This window comes from Dreissena polymorpha, chromosome 4, assembly GCF_020536995.1.
Source record: "Dreissena polymorpha isolate Duluth1 chromosome 4, UMN_Dpol_1.0, whole genome shotgun sequence".
Lineage (NCBI taxonomy): Eukaryota > Metazoa > Mollusca > Bivalvia > Myida > Dreissenidae > Dreissena > Dreissena polymorpha.
Window position 1 is genome coordinate 34,360,933 of NC_068358.1, and position 13,891 is coordinate 34,374,823.

General features: G+C 34.4%; 2 protein-coding genes and 1 long non-coding RNA gene across 5 annotated transcripts in view; 1 reads left to right on the top strand and 2 right to left on the bottom strand.

The window, feature by feature from the left end:
- The window catches only part of LOC127875967 (flap endonuclease GEN homolog 1-like), a 143,981-nt gene that overhangs the window by 71,518 nt on the left and 58,572 nt on the right, over positions 1–13,891 (bottom strand). The gene's annotated exons all lie outside the window — the stretch shown is intronic.
- The window catches only part of LOC127875970 (uncharacterized), a 100,756-nt gene that overhangs the window by 71,327 nt on the left and 15,538 nt on the right, over positions 1–13,891 (top strand). The gene's annotated exons all lie outside the window — the stretch shown is intronic.
- The window catches only part of LOC127875964 (uncharacterized), a 107,533-nt gene that overhangs the window by 13,363 nt on the left and 80,279 nt on the right, over positions 1–13,891 (bottom strand). The window contains exons 1-6 of one of the 3 annotated variants that reach the window (XM_052420742.1): positions 6,326–6,460; positions 4,448–4,917; positions 3,927–3,949; positions 1,386–1,523; positions 798–917; positions 93–215 (exon numbers count right to left, since the gene is read on the bottom strand). In XM_052420742.1, the coding sequence (XP_052276702.1) occupies positions 93–215; positions 798–917; positions 1,386–1,523; positions 3,927–3,949; positions 4,448–4,848 (805 nt within the window). In that variant the 5' untranslated portion in view covers positions 4,849–4,917; positions 6,326–6,460. Of the gene's footprint in view, positions 1–92; positions 216–797; positions 918–1,385; positions 1,524–3,926; positions 3,950–4,447; positions 4,918–6,325; positions 6,461–13,891 lie in introns of those variants that run through there. The other 2 variants (XM_052420744.1, XM_052420743.1) reach the window with 2 other exon arrangements.

The following is a 13,891-nucleotide window of genomic DNA, read 5'->3' on the forward strand; positions in this document are numbered from 1 at the left end:
ACTCTTTATAGTAAGAATATACAATTTAAAAAGCATTATAGCTTTCATGGTGATCATTGTTTTCATAGCAATATAAGACGATATTTGTGTACCTAATATGCCCCTAATGTCGTCGTACTGCGTGGTGAACGGTTGCAGGACCGTGGTGGGGGAGCCGCACATGACCACCGCCAGTCGCTCTTCTAGACCATGGTTCACGTTGGCCCTGTCCAGCTCTGGAATGAAGGACACAGTATCAAGCAATGTTACAACTACAGAAGCAATAAAGCCGAAGCCCAGAGAGCACAAACCACATTAAATAACAGCAGATATTGACACAACACAAGTAACCCTCACAATTTTAAATTGACACATTGTTCAGCTTAGCTCAGTTGGTAGAGTGCTGGACTAAAAATCCTATGATCCAGTTTGGTCCCCCGACCGGTCGTATATGTGGGGAAGGGGGGGGGGGCTTTAAGGTCTACGGCCATTCTTCCCAACTGATTCCAGAAACTGTAAGCTGTCAGTTTCAGGTATGTGGATTATATAGGACTTTGTCCTGGTTAACTTACCGCCGTGATGTGAATGATGTTATGCTGAAGACGGCAAAAAAAACAACTAAACAAACACACGTTCAATTTACAGTATATGTCATGCGTGTACACATATTTATATTTTTGCAATACGAAGACAATCAACATATTGCATGCATATTTTTAATGGGAATGATGTTAAACCGGCCCGCTGTACCAAAAAGGTACCCTATATTGTACAATATTTTATTGTGGCATCGCAATACTTCATACATTAACACTGACCGTCGATGAAGCCGTTGACGAACGTAATAAGCTCCTGGAAGGGTTTTCCCTTCATACTCAGCGAGGAGTCGACCACGAGTAACGTGCTGGCGGCTGAGGTCGAGGTGGGCGAAGGTGGAACTGTAAACAAGACAGATAAATAGAGTCGTGTTCTGAGGAAACTGGGCATAATGCATGTGCGTAAAGTGTCGTCCCAGATTAGCCTGTGCAGTGCGCACAGGCTAATCAGGGACGATACTTTCCGCTTCTATTGTATTTTTAGTTTCAAGGAAGTCCCTCCTTAACGAAAATCACGTTTAGGCGGAAAGTGTCGTCCCTGATTAGCCTGTGCGGACTGCACAGGCTAATCTGGGATGCCACTTTACGCATATGCATTAAGCCCAGTTTTGTCAGAACAAGGCTCAATATAAACCGAAAGAAACATCAGCTGCGTTAGCAGGAGATAACCGGTACTTAGAGTACGTGGTCTTTTCTTTATTTGAAAATGATGAATAGCCGTCCAGTGCGACACGGACAAAGTGCTAGAAACATCACAACAATTTAATTGTGAAGTATATGACTAGAACGCTATAATCAAGGAATGCCTACCTTTGGTCGCGCCCAAGACGGACTGTATTGTGGAATTGTTCACGTCCACCCTGAAGGCTTTCAGCTTGTTGATGATGTCGTTCTCTTCCGGCTCATTTTTAAACAGCGGCTCTCCGGGCAGATCAGCTGGGCTCATCGCTAAAAAGGTTTGATGTAAGTCGATCATGGCACACGTTTTTGTGTAGAACGATTGTTTGTGTGGGTGCGTAACAAGGCATTCGTGTGTTTAAGTTTACATGTCAATTGAATATTAATTAGATACATGTAGTGGCTAAAATATAAATAATATGCTTAAGTCTAAAATATTTATGATATGCACCAAACCTATGCAATATAAGTGCGGATAAATGTGTGGGTTGAACACCAAAATAGTTCAAATACTGTTCGAGTGAACAATATTTATACGCAAGAAGGAAAGTGAATAACAAATAATATTCTAACTTTGAAAGTTTGTTTAGGGTGAGACGTTCTCAATCTGGCTTACAGCCCGGCTGACAACACCTGGAGCAAAGCATTTCATTGGATGATGGTTCTGGGTAAGATGGACAACTTGTAAGAATCTGTGGCTGTTGGGGTACTTTACGTATGTTTCTGGTGGGAAGTTATAGAAGTGCATTGCGATCTGTATGGTGTAGCGGAACTTGATCATGACGTTGTAAAAATACGGGATAAGAGGTCATTCATTTTCTCGCAAGAGCGTTTAGCATTGCAGTAACATTCGACGTGTGACAGTAATGGATCTGGCCCAAAAGACAGCTTAGGGCTGCACAGATTTTAATGTTTGTATTTTATAACAAAACGTTGTAATTTTAGTCAACTAGAAACCAACATATGGTTTGTAAACAATTATCTTGGATGGTTAATCACGATTCCCAGTTGTCTAGCTGGATACAGCTTTGTTGTAGAATATTATAAAGTAAAAACAGCAGTTAGTTAATTATATTTATATAACTATGTCATTTGCAAAGATTCGCATTGCAGAATGGTTAATATTGTGAGGTATATACTCGATATTTTAAAAAATGCGGTCCGAATACCGGAGTCAGGAGGGCTCCGGAATAGACAGAACGTGTTTTATATGAGCATCCTTGGACTTTTAAGACTTATTACATTGCTTTAAAAAGCATTGAATTATTTGGAAATTATTGGAATTATTTGTAAAAAAATGCACCTATCAGTGGTTTATACAAAATTATTATACTGAAATAAATAGATAGTATAATGACTTGTCGAACACAAGTCAATAAGCATGAGTTCGACTGCACTTCTGTCATAAACTTTTTGAAGAATGTCGTCTCTTAACATATACAAGGGCTGGGGTAAAAGGACTGTTGCTTTCGGAAATCATCTAGCAGTTAAAATGACATAATGTTCAGTTTGTTTGTTATTATACTATCGGGATAGTTGTATTCATGGTATGATCACAACAAGGATTTCAAGAATTGTATTAGTATCTCAAATAGGTTGAGAGGGCATTCCATTGCCTCGTTTTCAAAATATAATATTCGCTGATACAAAATAACTCTTCTGTAAATATCGAATAATTTATTATAGATAAATATTACTCTGCAACCATATTGTGTGAGTCAGTCACAGTAAATGTTTTGAATCAAAACTTTTGCTACCACAGGGCTACGTAAGCTAGTGTTACAGTTGACTCCTTTTTCGTAAGTATGGATGAGTTACAAATTATATATAGGCATGCGGTTAAAAAATAACAATCACACGTAAACTGAAACCATATTATGATGGTATGAGATACACAGTTCAACTACCGATCATTCCTAAAACAAGTCTTTGAAAAAACACTTTTAAGAAATAATTATCGCATTTATTAAGCTGAATAACATCAACTCAGCATAAGGAGCGTTATTAGTCAAGTCATTATTTTAAACAAGTGTCATTGTGCATTCACTTAACCAACCCGCTGTTCTAAGAATTATTGCTAATGATACTATTTTTACATTATTCCTGATATCTTTAATGTTAACGTGAAACTATATGCGCGGTTTAAATAAAATGTGTCATGATCGTGTTCACTTGATAACTTTTAAGTAAATGCTCATTTTAAAGAGGAAGTAAAGCTATTAATATGTTAGAAGCTGTGCATATTTTAAGTGAAACTCGGTTAACCATATGATCTTCAATAATTAAACATTTATTTAAATGGAAATTTGGGCTTGACTAATAATAATACGTATAAGTAGTAGTAAAAGTTGTTGTTGTTGTAGTAGTAGTAGTAGTAGTAGTAGTAGTAGTAGTAGTAGTAGTAGTAGTAGTACAAGTAGTAGTAGTAGTAGTAGTAGTAGTAGTAGTAGTAGTAGTAGTAGTAGTAGTAGTAGTAGTAGTAGTAGTTGTTGTTGTTGTTGTTGTAGAATTAGTAGTAGGAGTAGTAGTAATAGTAGTAGTAGTAGTAGTAGTAGTAGTAGTAGTAGAAGTAGTAGTAGTAGTAGTAGTAGAAGTAGTAGTAGTAGTAGTAGTAGTAGTAGTAGTAGTAGTAGTAGTAGAAGTAGTAGTGGTAGTGTAGTGGATAATATTTACCGCATATTCGCTGTCTTTTTGACCTGAAAAATAAATAATAAATTATGAGTACTCAGAAATATTTGTGCACGAGAAACGTGCGCATTTGTGGTTTTAATAAATGATCGATGTTAAATATGAATCTCGTTTTCATGAATAATCCGTATACTTTATATTTTTATTACAAACAATGGTGCCCGAGTTAGAAGTAAAAGTAAATGAGTAATGCATGCTAGATACGTGGAGTGCTGCAGACAAACGCGCAGGTAATACATGTAGTGTCGTGCGTGAATTTAACGTTGAAATGCGCATTTGTGAATGGGTGAGTTCGATTCCCTTTGGAACCGTGAATCAAAAGTACCTTTTCGATTTGTCTATACTAATATTGTTTAACGGTTTTATCATCGTATTGTATAAACTGGATATGAATATTTAATTTTTAGTCGAAACACCTCGTTATACCCCCTTAATGCTGGTTTAAGTGTAATTATGGGATAAAGCAGAACATAATTGCGTGTGAACGCGTCTATTGAACGCAGTACCTTCGCGGCTTTTTTCCGGGAATGTTGCGCGCGCCAGACGGCTCGGTCAGGATGGTGTGCGCCGGATTTCCGGTTCGGTTTTCCTGAAGACTGACCACGTCAGCACCTCCTCCGTTTGGTAATCCATGCATTTCGAGGGATTTCAGAGTTTTCTGTATTGCGTCGACCTTTTCAGACAAAAATGTATTAGGTTCTTCACTCTTGAGCGATTCCAGCGTTTCTTGTATGGTGTCGATATTTTCTGACAGCATTGTCTGAGCTTGTATTACATTGTTTAAAATCGTCTTTTGGCTCATTTGCTCTTCGCGCACTGTCCCAAGGCATTCTTTTATCGTTTTTAACTCCGGATTTTCGTCTGCAGTTCCAACCCTTTGCGACGTCCGCCGGTTTCTAGCGCTCATTCTTTTTTTTCTTTTACTAAGTGCGTATGTGCCCTGACTTTAACACATTTCTCATTTGTTTTCAAGTATCTGAAAATTTAAATGCGTTTTGATTGAGTTTAAAGGCGTTTTCGTTTGTGTTTTTTGTAAGATATGTTATCAATTAACGTTAATAGGCTCGAAATTACACAGGGACTATTATTCACACAGCACCTCGGGGGAAACTGTGTAAAGTGCAGTCCGCACAGGCTAATCAGGGACGACACTTTCTGCTTTTATGGTATTTTTAGTTTCAAGGAAGTCCCTCCTTACCGAAAATCAAGTTTAGGTGGAAAATGGCGTCCCTGATTAGCCTGTGCGGACTGCACAGGCTAATCTGGGATGACACTTTACGCAAATGCATTAAACCCAGTTTTCTCAGAACAAGACTCATAAAGAGTCACGCACACAATATATTGATTTGAAGAGTTTGGTGTGGAACTGTTGGAATAATTTCAACATCCGACCAGCAATGCTGCATTCCTATTATTTTCATGTTTGCAAATGCAATAGTAAACTTTCATTCATTCAATTTCGGATCTACTGGCGTAAAATTTCCAACTTTTTATTTGTTGTGGACAAAGGTCAATGAAGGTCAAAACTTGGGTTAGACAGGCACTCCGAACAAGTCCGATGTATCTTATCAGTCAATTACTTTGACTATCTGTTGAGTAAATCGATATTACGTTGAAATGATAAATTGTAATATGTACGTAAACAGTTTGGTTTGAAAACGGTGATTAAAAAAAAAATAATAATAATAAAAAAAAATATATATATATATATATTATATATATATATATATATATATATATATATATATATATATATATATAATACAAACTCATCGAATTGTTGTGTAAATCTTTCACAATTATTATCTAAATACAATGTAAATATAGAAAACTAAATAAAAATAGAAACTTGGAAAAACGTTATGGTAACCCAAAATGAATTGTGTGTGTCCCTTATGTCGAATTCCCAAAATAATGCAAAGTGTTAATATAAATCAATTGTCATACTAATAACTATTATTAATATGTTAAAACTAAACCATAAATATCATTTTAACATAATAAAAGAACCTCTTTAGGCGTGTTCATGTTAAATGTTACTCCTATAAATATGAGGTCGATTTACAAGCGGGGTAGCTTACGTCTAATTATTTGGATTAGTTAAATGTGTACAACTTCATTGTCTTTAAAGTTAAATTCCATAAGGTTTAAAATAAATTATTAATTTGGAAAGTCCAGCACGTTGTTGCCGTTTTATTCAAGTTAATACCCGTTGAATACATGTATAAGGTTCTCATAATACTGACCATTATTTACACGATAATGGTGAAATCGAAACAATGAACATGTCTATGTATTTGGTTATCGTAATAATTTAAGTATAGCGCGTTTGACTAGTATTAATATGACATAATAATAAGTTATCAACATAAAATATTAAATACCTTCTTAAATAGAAGGACACGTATCCCTTACTGTTCAAACAAAGTATTATTAATCCTGAATCGAGCCAAATGGCCACCACGATTCTATATATAGATTATAGTTGTTCAAGTTTCGATTTCAGTTGAAATTCATGTGTTGAACTGTTCGTTGAAAAAACTACTAAAATGTGACTGCATGAGCTCTTTGTTGATGTATTTGATATACAAATAAGTTTAAAAATTCATAATCGATCCGTTTTTCCTCACGCATGAAAGTTTTGTTCGATAATAAAATAATTTAGCCACAATAACATTAACTGTAATTCGGGGACTTTTAATTTGTTTCCATACATGCAACGGTTAAAGGGACCATCAACCGCGATTTACGAAACAAAAGTTCTAAAATACCGTATTTTTTACAATTATTAGTTTATATTGATTAAAATATCACGACTGATATATCGCATAACTTGAAAAAAGTTGTTAAGTTTTCATTTTTTTAGTATATTCGGTAATAAATTTTACTGGGCACACCGTGCAGGTATATACCAGGTAATTACCAGTTAACTATTAATAACGCAAGTAGATTGATCATCATCGTCACGTGGTAAACCCAGGAATGCAAATTGTGCATGCGTAGTGAATTGTATATATTTTATATATAAAATGATCAATCTACTTGCGTTATTTATAGTGTGTATATATATCGTTATGTCAACTATTTCCGTTATGTACTCTCGATTTCATATCGCGAAATTTTATTACCGAAAATACTGAAAATATGAACTTTTTCAAGTTAATTGTAAAGAATACGGTATTTTAGAACTTATCTTTTTTTGCGGCAATCGCGGTTGACGGTCCCTTTAAAACTATGTTTTCCTTTGTATATAGACGTTGAATAACAACTGTCGGTACTTGACGTGTGTACAAAGCTAACGCGGTAATTAATATCCAAAATGAAACCCAATTCATGTCGCTGCAGCATTCGGCTTTTACATAGGAAATTGATAACTACGTATGAAGTAAGCGTTTGATTAACTCGTTGCAAAACGCAATTGTCGGTTTTGTACGGTGCCACTAAGGTGACATCACCGCTCAAAAAAAAAGATGTCGGGACAACACAAGTTTTGTTTTCCCGTCTCAAAAAAAATTAACTCGGGGAAACACAAAATAAGTCTGTTTTCACGAGTGAATGTTTTTTTGGAGACGGGAAAACAGAACTTGTGTTTTCCCGACTTCTTTTTTTAGAGCGGAAAACAGAACTTGTGTTTTTCGCTCCAAAAAAATAACTCTGGGAAACACACGTTCTGTTTTCCCGTCTCAAAAAAAAATTAACTCGGAGAAACACAAAATAAGACTGTTTTCACGAGTAAATTTTTTTTTTAGTTCTGTTTTCCTGACTTCCTTTTATTTTGAGCGGTGATGTCACCTTAGTGCCACCTTAGTTTTGATTTGAAATTTTCTAATTAAAATTAGGGAGGAGGGTAAATGGTTTAAAAAAAAAATTAAAATAAGAAAATGATAACACCTACTTGTGGGATGGTGCATTGGGTCATTTGGGGACATATTTTGTATTGGAAGTTGGTACCTGTCATAAAAAATACCCCCACCCCCACGCCAAGCAAAAAACTGAATCAACATGTTATTGTTTTTACCTTTTAACCTCTTTCACCATGAAACATAACTTAAAACTTTTTTACACCTGTCAGATGCTGGAAAGTTTTAATGACGCTTGTTTGTACAAACATGTACATAAAAAACCATTTTGTTGACCGCAAGCAAACCGTCAACATCCCCAAAAGATGACCATATTCATATAACCGGTCCTATTTACTACCGATTATATTTTGTTTCTTACTCGGGATCTTTTGGATATTTTAGGATATCTTGATGTTTACTTCATGTGTTTAATGTTATTTATGAAATGTTTTTTCCATTTCCACGCTAAGCACTAATTATTAAATAGATATATATATATATTCCTTGCCTGATGGTTTGATGATAATAATTCAAACCCAACGATCTTGCCAAGGTAGTTCAATTTTATTTCTGTAAAGCGAGACAAAGAAATATTATAATATTTTCAAATAATATACATGTGAATCTACATGCAAAGTTTATAATAGCATGTCATATAGCATTTGAAATAAAATACTTCTACAGTAATTTTCAGAAACATAGGATTTGAGTAACTAACAATAATAAGCCTATATTTTAATATGTGTTATATCAGTTTGCGGTCCAGTTATTATAAATTCTACACAATTCTTTACATACCGAATAATCCTTTATAGTTAACAATATAATGTTATTAATTATAACAATAACATCCAAATACAACTAAAATCAGTAATTCACTATAAATACCGCACTTAGTAAAATAATACAAACAACAAATGAATATCCAAAATGTAAACATGAACTTATTTCTTTTGTTCTTGGTAGCCATTTGCTATTCTAATATGATTATAATATATGATAATTATATCCAATATAAAAAAAAATGAAAATTACATGTAATAAAAATAAAATTAATAATGAAAGTAAATGTATAAATATATTAATCCATGAAGTAAGTGTTTTGTTTTTCAAGGGATTACATTCAACACACTGTAAGACAAGCAGATACACAGTTCTCGCAGGTATTTTATTTCCTTTTTAATACCAAGTAATTACATTAATTTATAATGATATTATTATAATGTTATGTAGCTTGGTTGTGCAAGAATCCATCCTAATTAGTCATACTTTTAGCTTTAAGGTGTGAATAATTAAGATTATTAATCTTTTTCCAGAAAAGTCACAAAAGTCTGAGGACTTACATCATCAAGCATGACGGAGCAAAGAAGCATGTCTAAAACATGATATAACGGAACCATTTATAATTCAGATATTGACTTTTCCCCTGCAAGCACCTCCAAACCCGCACACAAATGAATACACCCAAGAGTGTCACAGTCATGATAAGGGACAATCTTGACATGGGCAATGGGAGTGTGCGAGGCAGTATGAGAAGTGGCACAACAGTTCTACGTCAAGCACTACCACTACGCTGTGTTCTGTGTATCCTTGGGTTGCTGTCCAGAGAAAGTTCGAAAATGTCTGAAAACAATTCAGTGAAGGCAAAAAGAGGTATGGGACGAAATGTAAAAAAGAGTCGGTTGATGTTCAACAATACAAAGAGTTTTTCCATACAAAGTCTGAGCTCTTTGATCTACTAGTATTTGCCCATGACATTATCACAATCGCTGGAGAAAGAATCGTGTGAGATAGAACACATTATGGATACAGTTCCAAGTCCTAGAAGCATAATATCAGGTCTACAGCAAATATAGGCTCAAAGTATGTGTCTCATTGTGGAAAAAACGGAGCAGGAGGAGAAGGGGAAAATGATTATGCATGTAGAGAACCCCCATATAAGGGGTAGGAAAGTTCAAGGGTTACACGTGGGTCAAGACTGACCATTTCCTCTTCCCATCTTACCAATCCATCATGAGACAACTGAAGACAATGCAATCCAAGTAGATATGGGGTTTGAAATACTGGCTTAAGTCAGATGAGTAAGTGTGGAGGATGTGCATAAACTTGCAGATGCGCATATGGCCGACATCACAGAACACAAAAAGGGGTTTTCGAAGCTGTTGGCGGAGATGTTCAACTTGGAAACAACAGCATGGCAGATCTTTTGCTGCGTTCACACTAATCTGTGCAGCAGTGCTATGAATAAAGTGATGCGGTTGTGGAAGCTGAATGAAGATGGATCAAGTAATACAGAGTTTCATGGTGAATCTTGATATATACATCAAGAATACCAGTGTGGCTGGGTAGGCATTGGGCACGAGTCTAACGTTAGTGGCTCTCGAGTACAGCCACATACCCTGGTACCGCTACATGGAAATGTTCATCTTCCTTTAGAAAAGGCAGTATCCAGTGTGCTGTTTTCCTGCAAGACAGTAAATTTATGTATAGGGCAGCAGCAGTCCTAATATACCACTTTGGGCATTAAACAGAGGTCATGAGCTGCTACAACCATCACATTAACAATTGTCTGGACTACCTCGTCCCTGATCTGATGGAGCTTCCCTACCTCAAGGTGGCCCTGTCGGAATGTGCATTTAGTGGAGCCCTTCTATTCCCGAACAATAAAAAAGATGCTATTCATTTTCCTAATTTGAATTCTTACTGCAGACTTAAATGTTCTAGTTCATTCCATGTCATCGTGACTGAATAAAACATACTTAACTGATTTTGTATTGAATATAAATATTTTCCAACGTTTTCCAAAATAAGTCTCTTAGTGTAAGCAGACTGTTAGATTAGCAGACCATGGGTATCGTTAAACAATACGAGGGGGGAATTTTCAAGATGCAGACTTACTTTTGGTGTCAAATTTCTTGTAATGATATTGTTAATCAAGTCGCAAATGGCTGCATTGAAATTTCGAATTTGATGATTATTCCCCTCCCTATTAACATAGCAGTATTATGTACAATAGAATGTATAACGTTATAATTTTTTTTGAATGGGACGTATGGTGACTGAACAATAAAATTGAAAAAGTCAGATCGGTCTAGTGATTTTATAATATATATATACACGAAAACAACAAACATTTTTGACGACAGTCTGAATTATATTGGTCTCATTTTTAGCACTATGTGTATCCCCGTCATGTAAAGCGCTATTCGTCGTAGTGCATTCCTATTTTAAACCAAAAACCAGAAAACAGTTGAAGACGACACAATACATTTATCACCGTATTATAGTATTTATATGTCATAAGTTACATTGTGGGTCAATATTAGATAAAGGCATTTGCATGAGGCGCTCATGTAGGAATGTATATACGAGTTGTTTAGTTTATGTCAGTTGTTTAAATTGGTCTGCGCGGTTAGTATACAGTAAGATTGATTTTTGCAGGAGAAGAACAATTTAATCGCATGAAATTTGATCAATATGCACCTTCTAGTGAAAATATGTGTTAAGATATGAATGTTTCTGAACATATAAATGTCATGATGATCTATTCGTATGTATTTTTATTGTACGTTATTATTAAAGTCATTATTTATTTCAGTTTGGCTGTACTGTAAACGATGTATATTAGATAATAACCATGACTGTGTGTACAGATTATTGCACGGATTTCATTAATTAGATATTAACTTATGATGAACTGATTTTTAACCTGAGAATGCAGCGGCTACTACGGGGAAGATTACCATTGAATGTAGTTTGCCTTCAAGAAAGCACTTGCTTATTTTGACCTCATGGCTTTGGACCGCTATGACTTGGCTGGAAAAAATCGTCAACATGACCGCGATACTTTAAACATACATGTATTTTATTTCCAAAAGCATGATATGTTTTACAAATGTACACATTCGGCCCATACATATACATAATCGAAAAAGACCTACAGTTCTACAACATTATCGAGGGTCTTTCCCTTGGGAAAGTTTTAACTTATTTTTTACACACACACACACACAATTATTATTATGGTGACAGGCATACACCAATTAAATGATATTATTTACAACGTACACAGCAGAGAATTCAAAACATATTAAATATATGATTTCATTCGGGATAGTATGGTTCTATTTTTATTATATATAGGATCTGGCACTCGTTGTCATATCATACCATATTTTATAAAACTAGTTCAGGCATTTTGTTAGTAAGCGAGCCTTTGGCGAGCTTACTAACGAATTTCTTGGACGAGTTTAATAAAATATGGTATGAAATGACAACGAGTGTCAGATCTTTTCTATCACATGCTTTTAAATGAGGAAATTATATAGAGGATATTTTTTGGATTCGGTGGATTATCGATTTTAATTCACGAGTGATCATATAAAATAATATTTTCACGAGTTGCGTAGCCACAAGTGAAAACATATATTTTCTATGATCACGAGTGAATTAAAATCGACATTCCACCGAATCATACACATTTTCTGTTTATTTTATGCTTTTTTCACCGTTTATTTACATTGTTTAAGAGTTAAACAAAATAATTTTGCTGGGAAAATGACGTCATTTCGTCAAAGTAAACAGTGAAAATTATCGATAATTTTCGTTATTACCTGATGCTTTATATTAATGATAATTATTTTTTGCTATTTCCTCGTCGAAAATGAAATGTTGCAATGTTTTAAACTGTTACCGGTGAATATTTCGAACTGTTGACCGGTCAACAGTTTGAATTGTTGCCCACAGGAATAATGACGTCATTTCGTCGAAAAAATGACGTCATTTCACAGTTAAACAGTGAAAATTATCGATATTACCGATTTCTGTTGTGTTTGAATAAAAATTTAATTTTCTCTTTTTTCTTTGTTTGAAATTCGATCAGGTAATAAAACAATTATTTCATGGATGCTTGGTGCACAGTAAAAACTGTTGTCCCTCGGTATCAGGGCTGACATTTCCAAAGTTTTGACTGTGCACCGCGCATCCATGAAATAACTGTATACTGTAAATGTTTGAAACAGCGATATTATCAGTTTTAATTCACCGATATTTCTCTATAAACCACCGGAAAGCATAAAATAAATAAATAAATATTCACGAAAACATAATGATAAATCCCGAATGTTGTTTACAATTCGTGACGTCATTTGACGTTGCAACGTCATTTCAGCAAAATAACAATATGCGATTGGTCAATCGAACGAAAATAAGCCCTTGAAAACGCCTAAAATGTATATTACACAAGTGCAAGATAAAAATATTCGTAATGGTTATATTACATGGGAAACAGAGTATGGCATGTGATAAAATGATATAGAGAATATTTGTTTGATTCGGTGGATTATCGATTTTAATTCACGAGTGATCATAGAAAATATATTTTTTATGACCTCCTCCGAATCCAACACATTTTCTGTTTATATACATTATTAAAGAGTTTAACTAAAGAATTTTGCTGGGATAATGACGTCATTTTGTCAAAAATGACGTCATTTCACAGTAAAAGGTGAAAATTATCGATAATAATCACTGCTAATTTCCACTGTTTCAAACAGTGCAATTATCAGTTTTAATTCACTGATATTTCTCTATAAACCATCGGAAAGCATAAAGTAAAATAACAATAATAATTATAGTAGTTATAATAATAATAGTAATAATAATAATGTAAATAATATTAATGGTAACTTAATGATACTAATCATGATACAAATAATGAAAGTAATAAGTCCGCGATCAAATGACTTGACTGTCAATTTTAACATTAGTTATTTTAAAGAAAGAATAGAGCACACGATAGACTGCAGTGTAAATCCAGGGGACGTTACATTCATACACGTCCGTGTATACACAATATGTCGTATGCGTCGTGGGTAGTGTTCATAAAGATGGTACATCATAAATATTTTATAAATATATAACTATGAATTATTATAAAAAATATTAACTTCGGTATTTATATTTGTTTCTATTTTTTTAAATCTTTATCGTCTTTGAAATAAAGAAATCGTGTTGATAGTGTAAAACCGCCATCTTGATGAAATAGGTTATTTCTTGAGGCGGGATTCTGATTGGCTATTCCAATTATAATATTTGCATGCCATAAAA